The 7,034-nt window shown below is 39.7% G+C and overlaps 1 protein-coding gene across 1 annotated transcript; it reads left to right on the forward strand.

Annotated features, from left to right (window-relative positions):
* Positions 1-390: 390 nt before the first annotated feature.
* On the forward strand, positions 391-5,666 carry LOC148702609 (uncharacterized). Its single transcript, XM_089924676.1, has 9 exons — positions 391-623; positions 1,382-1,512; positions 3,699-3,875; positions 3,956-4,200; positions 4,317-4,520; positions 4,623-4,715; positions 4,805-4,906; positions 5,003-5,395; positions 5,502-5,666. The coding sequence occupies exons 3-9, from the start codon at positions 3,707-3,709 to the stop codon at positions 5,550-5,552; spliced, it is 1,257 nt and encodes a 418-aa protein (XP_089780802.1). The 5' UTR covers positions 391-623; positions 1,382-1,512; positions 3,699-3,706; the 3' UTR covers positions 5,553-5,666.
* Positions 5,667-7,034: the final 1,368 nt, after the last annotated feature.

The raw sequence follows: 7,034 nt of genomic DNA on the forward strand, positions 1-7,034 counted from the left end.
ATGTTCTAACATCTTACCACTTCGACTACAGGAAACTGGACCTTTTCCGACGCTTTTTTACCGACGCTAGGATGAAGCGTCGGTAAAAATTCCACAGCTCATACATTTGCCGACGCTTTAATTTAGCGTCGGCAATTCTTAGGAATAGACGACGCTTATTAGCGTCGTCGTATTTTCCGGCCTAATACGACGCTTATAAGCGTCGCCGACGCTTATAAGCGTCGCCGACGCCCCCTTAAACCCAGCGGCCGAACCCGAGCCCCCATACTTGCCCTAGCTTCTCCCGAGCCCCCCATTCTCCTCTCCGGCGCTGCCCTATAGCCTTCGTCTTCCTCGTCTCCGGCGCTGCCTTAACCCCCATCTTCCTCCTCTCCGGCGCTGCCTTAGCCCCCATCTTCCTCCTCTCCGGCGCGGACCGTCCGACTTCTACCTCCCTCCTCTCCGGTGTCGACTAACCGACCCCAAGGTAGTTTTCTCCTCCTCCCTCCTCTCATTTCGTCTCGCTTGTTCTCCTCCTTCTCCTCCTCCTGTTGTTCGGGTGTTCGTGGGTTTTTCTCCTTCTTTAATTTATTCGAGGTAGTCCCGATCGATCCAGGCCCGCCTCCGCCCCGCCTCCGCCCGAGGTATTTTCTAAAACTAGTCTGTCATGTTTCTATTGCAATTTAATATTGTGATTCTGCTCTTCAGTGTGTGTATACCTCAGTCCGATTGAACCAAGTGAGCTTGTTACTGCTATAAAATTTTAGAAATTCATCAAGGCAGGATGTTTAGAAGGCTTCAAGACCTGCTTCATCTTCCCTTGAAGCAAATGAGTTCATCATGGATACTGCTCCATTTTTGTTGGTAAGATTTCTGTGCAAAAGACTAGCTCCATAAGCAAGAATGCTATATACTGCTTTACTACCCAAATTCGTGATCACACTAATTGGAGCCTTAACCTTACCAGATTAATTCACTGAAAATCTACCAACAGAATCTCCCAAATATGAGGGACTCCCATCCATATAATCTCTAAAAGAAATAATACCAGCGAATTAGGCCAAGCTTTATTAATCCTGGACAGCTACACATACAAATGAAGTCAGTAATGTGACACCAAATTGCCTCTACAAGTAACTGACAGACCCAACGTGTAAATGGAACCACAAATGGTAAATTTTCTTTCCTTTGAAGTTTGAACTGTAATGCTATCATGGGAAGATGAAGCCGGCATCTGCCCTGGTGTCTGGAGAAAAGGGTTCAATGTCTGGAGAACATCCCTTGAGTTAACATTTCTAAACCAAGTGAGCTTGTTTCTGGTGGTAGTTTTCCTGTTAAGGATGCTTTTTCAAATCATAGAGTGGAAAAGTTTGACTTGTCTAACTTAGAATGTATTGAGAAGATCCCAGAGTGCCCTGTATTCTCCTCCTCCTCCCTCCTCTCCGGCGCCGTCCGAGCAGGCCTCAAGACTCGATCGAGCGGTATCCCTCCTGTCCGGAGACCTGCGTCGACCGACCGGCCTGAAGCAACGAGGTAATGCATTATGCTCTTGTATTGTTCTTTCTACGTGTGTTTCTGTTGGATTTAAATTTTGTTATTTGAGAAAGGATTGGACATCCATATGAGAATGGTTTTAAGCATTTCTGTTCTCAGTGCAATTTGACTATACCTATCTTGCAATATATATGTTAGTTGATAATAGAATGGTTTCAAGCATATCTGTTCTCAGTGCATGTCTTGGTCCTCATAATCTCTACAGAAAAATAATAATATATGGGAAAAGGAAACATATGTTAGCTAAGTGCTTGCAGAGCTCTTTGTTGAATTTAGAGGATCTTCTTGTGCAGCTATGAAGTGACAATTTTAGTACTCTTAATGTTGTAGTTTGTACTAGATTCTGCTCCAGTGGGGTCATATATTTTTTTTTTGTTGTATTTTTTTATTCCACCTTTTGCAGTATATGTGGCAACTGGCCCTGATTTTCTTTTCCAGATAAATGTTAAAATAATTGCCCATGTTAAAATAATTCCATCATTAAGGAAATCTGCAAGGATCTGGAAGTGCTAATGCAATTCTCCACTAATTAGGAGATAGGTCATGTCTAAATCTATGGAAACATCTACAGTTAACTATACCAGGGTCTAGGGAAGGCCACAATTAACAGAAAATGATGTATGCATTATACATATAAGTGATCTGTTAGAATTTAAATCCACATGGACCATATCTAGATGTCGTCTATGTGTTATAGCTATGTCCCTAGATTTTCTTATGCATGGTATGCTTTCAAGATATTGATGTCTATTGTGATAGAAGCAGCAACAGTATGTAAGAAGCTTTTGGATTCTTATGCATTTTGTTGGGACAAGTCTGAGATGTGTTCTCTCTTTATTTTCCTTTACAACTATTATTTACTATGTTATTCAGTATTTTCTGTTTTAGCCTCTTATGTCTTCCTATTATCTGTCTCTCTGTCTCTGTCTCTGTCTCTCTCTCTTCTGTGTGTGGGTGAGGGGTTGTTCTGATCTGTTGTATAGGAGCAAGTACTTCTACCCCCATCATCTTTATCCTTGTTGAAGCTTTAATTGGCATATTCATCTAGATATTTGAATTCTGTATCAGTTTCTTCTCAACCATTGCATTATCTATGGGGTGAATATCTATCTGTCTATTGTTTGACTAACTAGGCCATTGTCATTTGGTGTCCCATTAATGAAATGTCGTTCTTCATTGTTGTCATTGGGTGACCACTTAATGGATCACTTTTAGCCCTGTGGAAAATGCATCTCATCATCAAGTTCATCAGATCCCCTATAGAAGATGTGATTTTTGCAGTTATATTCAATGATAGGGAAAAGTTATCCGAGAGATATTGGTTGTTTTAAGGGAAATGCTTGTATTATATTTTTTAAAGATGGTTGTCTTTTTTACTTTGGGGTCAGGGGCTTGTAGACAATAACCTCGGTGGTCTAGGGGTTGAAAGTTGTCTAGGGGTGGTCTAGGAGTTAACTCCAGGTTCTTTCTTTTTGTGGCCCTGGTTTCTCAAACAAATGCTTGGAATGGTACTGTTTTGATGGTTTGTTTTGCTCAAATATAATGTATGGGTTAGAAACAGCATATGCTTACGTGCCAAATAGAAAAAATAACTTTTGTAGCACCTTTTTAAATAGTACTATCAAGTATGCTGATGTAAATGTATAGTTCAGTGATATGTAAGGTGTTGATCAAATTTAAGCCATCCGGGTGTTGATTGCTAATTCAAAATATAGAAGCTACTCGCTTGGTTATATTTCTATTATAGTTCCAATGGACCGAACAATGGTGAATTTCAGATGGGGTATTTAGAATGGTACTCTCATGACCGATGATCCACTCCTTTACTCATAATAGAAGGTTGTCAACGATTTCTGAAGCACCAGTCATGCAATTCACTGCCTGTCAGCAGGTGAAAAACATGGTTAGAGCAACCTATTATTGCAGGTCAGTGGAGTAGATTGTCGTATAGTGGCAGTGGTAATATAGCTACATTTTCTGATAATTATGATTTATAATTCATGAATACATGACACCTGCCATCAGTTTACTTCTCTTCTGAGTTCCTTTTTTTCCTTTGATATAATTTATCTAGATAATATGTTTACGACCATGAAAGCAATGGAACTTTATTTAGTATAAATTTATCATTTAACCAAATATTGATTCTTTTTTGTGCATACCAGGTAACAATATGCCCCGAGGGAGACGATTTAGAGATGTGGAGTTCCAGCATTCTCAGGTGGGATCTACTTCTGAGCAGTCCCAGCAGTCCCAGCAGCCATGTGAGCATCAGCAGCACGAGTCAGGATCTCAGCGCGAGCCTCCTGCTGATTGCCCGGAGGATGAGCTCCGGATCCAGGGTAATTCAATAAAATATTTCATATTTTATGTTCATATTTGTCTTCAACTTTTTAAGACATATTTTATTTAATTTTAATAGATGGACAAGGGACGGTGAGGACGAGACGGGGACCCACTCAAGCAAAGGATGTGTGGAAGCTTCCTCCGGGTGAGAAGATCATCATCCGATGCAACGAATTGGGGCAGCCCATCAATAGAGCTGGAAGTCTTCTATCAAGCTTTTTAGGATCGGTTGCACGCAAGGGTCAGCTGTGTCCGCTCAACTATACGAAGTGGAATGACATGCTTCCTTCGTATAAGGTTGAGCTTCTTAAACTTATAGAGGTAATGAATTGAATTTATTCTTTTTAATTCGACACCTTCTGTATGTTAATTTGCTTTGTACCATAATTTTATTTTAGAGGTTTAATATTATTATAACATTCTGTACCTTGTTGTAGGGTAAGTTTGTACTCCCTCCAGAGAGCCATGATTGGGTGCTAAAGTCCCTCAACCGCAAATGGAAAGAATATAAAGCAAAATTGAAGACGGACTTCAAGCGCGAGGGTATGACAGAGGAGGAGGTTGCTCGTGTGACTCCTCCTGATGTATACCCTCAGCAGTGGAGGGAGCTTGTTCACTACTGGTTTTCTGAAAGAGGACAGGTCATGTATATTGTTTCAATATCTTCTATTATCTTTATTACTAATATAGATTGCAAATATATACATTGAATCATATTATACTGTGTGCTTTTATTTTGGCAGACATATTCTAATATTGGTAGAGCTGCACGAGCATCTCAAGCAGTTCCTCATACTTCAGGCTCGAAGAGTTATGCGAGACGTAGAAATGAATTCGTAAGTTCTTTTGAAACTATTTGAAACTCTACTAACATATAGCACGTATCATGATATATAGTTTACCAATATACTTTCCGTATGTGTAGATAGTAGAGCATGGAAGAGAGCCTGGTGAGGTAGAGTTTTATAAGATGACCCACACTCACCGAGATGGCAGCTTTGTCCGGGATGAGTCGAGAGATATAGTTGTATGTATTCATTTTTTATTTGATCATAATTTTTTTATTAATTTTACTTCATTTAAATTATTAATGTGACTGTTTATTTCTTTGAGAGAGATATAGGAAAGAGCTACAAATCTTATTTCAGAGCGCGTCGGGGAGTCATCATCATCCGACGCGGCCAGTCGCGTCGAGGCTCAGGTCTATGCAGAATTGATGGGCCCAGAACTTTATGGACGCGTGAGGGGTTACGGTATCGGAGTTACCCCTACTCAGCTGTCTGCAGTGAGCCGATATACCCAAGATGCCAGACAAGGTACTAGCACTGCAGAGGTTTGTAGTTTGAAGACAGAGATGGCACAGATAAAGCAGTCATATGAGACAAGGATAGAGGAGATGAGGCAGAGTCATATGACTGATATGGCGGAGTTGAAGCAGAGCCAAGAGTTGAAGATACAATCTTTGCAGGATCAGCTTGACCATATTTCATCTTTTTTGCAGAGATTTGCTCCTCCGGTACATAACTAAATATATTTGAATATTTTATATAACTATAATGTATTCTTGTATGAGCGTGATGACTTTCGTATTTTTAGTTTCTAAAGTATTTTTTTTTTTGTAGGTTGATGATACTTCATCTACTCGTAGAGATGATGATGCCGTCGATCCTTGATACATATCGTAGATTGTGTACTTAGGAATTTGAGATGTATATTTTTAGAATGTTTTTGAAGTACAATGTAATCAAATATTATAATATGAATATAATCAAAGTTCTTGTTTGTGACGTGTATTTTGTTATATATGTGATTTAGTGTATTTGTTTTGTTAGAATTTAATGTGTACAGGGTATTAAAAATTACTTTTATAAAATTTTTTTTTAAAAAAAAATTCATTTGCCGACGCTTTTAAGCGTCGGCAAAAGCCACCGGCACAATACCGACAAAAAATGGCACGCCTTTAACGACGCTTTAAAGCGTCTGTGTAGTCCTACAGTGCCGATGTTGGTCCAAGTTTGCCGACGCTTAAAAGCGTCGGCTTAGTTAACGACGCTTAAAAACGTCGGCATAGGCCACCTTCGCCGACGCTTTAAAGCGTCTATGTAGTCCAACAGTGCCGAGGTTGGTCGAAGTTTGCCGACGCTTAAAAGCGTCGGCTAAGGTAAAATAGTTAACGACGCTTAAAAACGTCGGCATAGGCCACATTCGCCGACGCTTAAAAGCGTCGGCATAGACCGCCGACGCTTTCTTCACGCGTCGGCCTAAACCGGCTCCACGCCCACCTGCCCGACGTCGGAGCCACGCTTTGGGGAGCGTGGGTGAGAAACTCGCCGACGCTTAAAAGCGTCGGTATAGACGAAATATAGCGTCGGGAGATATCAATTATTTTGTAGTGTTCCCTCTTTTCTTTTTTTCCAAGGGCCATCTTACCACTTTCCTGATCTTCTTCTTCTTGGACGTATGTTGGATCATATTCACTCAATTTGTACTACCAGAATAATGAATCGGATATTAATTCGGAGACTGGACCTTAACCAAATCCATGGGTTTGAATGTGTATTTGCACATTCTGTTACCTAATTTGGTGAAAAAAGGATGAAAATTTGCCTAGATAGAGAAAAAATGATTTAATCTGTGAGTGGTTTGTTTTTGGTCAATCCAATCTACATATAGCGTAGTATATTTAAGGTGGTTCAACTAAATTAATGTAGCCTGAATCAACTTTAGTAATTATTTTGGCTTCTCTATTTTAAAGAATTTATACATGACCGAGCTATGGGACTGAAGAACTAGAAAACGTTTCTTCTCTGTCTTTTTTTTTTGCCCCGTTCGAGAAGGGCAATAAAAGCCTAGACACCGTAGAATGATATCTTCAATTTGTTTGCTTCGGAAGTCCATGAGAGTTTGTTTAATACTGATTTTTCAAGAGAGAAAAGATTGTGTATACTCTCTCAATACCTTATATTGTATTTATTATTAATATAAATTGCAAATATATACATTGAAAATATTATATTGTTTACCTTTTTTTTTGGAAGACATATTCAGACATTGGTAGAGTTACATAGGCATTTCAGACAGTTCCTCATACTTCAAGCTCGAAAAGTTATGCAAAATGATGGGAGGCAAAATGGATTGTCCTATTTTCGGCATGA

This window comes from Phoenix dactylifera, chromosome 8, assembly GCF_051530095.1.
Source record: "Phoenix dactylifera cultivar Ajwa chromosome 8, Ajwa_hap1_PhDact_Kaust_v1.1, whole genome shotgun sequence".
NCBI lineage: Eukaryota > Viridiplantae > Streptophyta > Magnoliopsida > Arecales > Arecaceae > Phoenix > Phoenix dactylifera.

What these genes read in the sequence shown, in the direction of transcription:
- LOC148702609 (XM_089924676.1), top strand. Translation starts at nt 3,707, where the DNA reads ATGCCCCGAGGGAGACGATTTAGAGATGTGGAGTTCCAGCATTCTCAG. An exon ending in GGTTTTCTGAAAGAGGACAG is followed by an intron (nt 4,521 to 4,622) that starts GTCATGTATATT and finishes TTATTTTGGCAG; the next exon opens with ACATATTCTAATATTGGTAG. An exon ending in TGCAGAGATTTGCTCCTCCG is followed by an intron (nt 5,396 to 5,501) that starts GTACATAACTAA and finishes TTTTTTTTGTAG; the next exon opens with GTTGATGATACTTCATCTAC.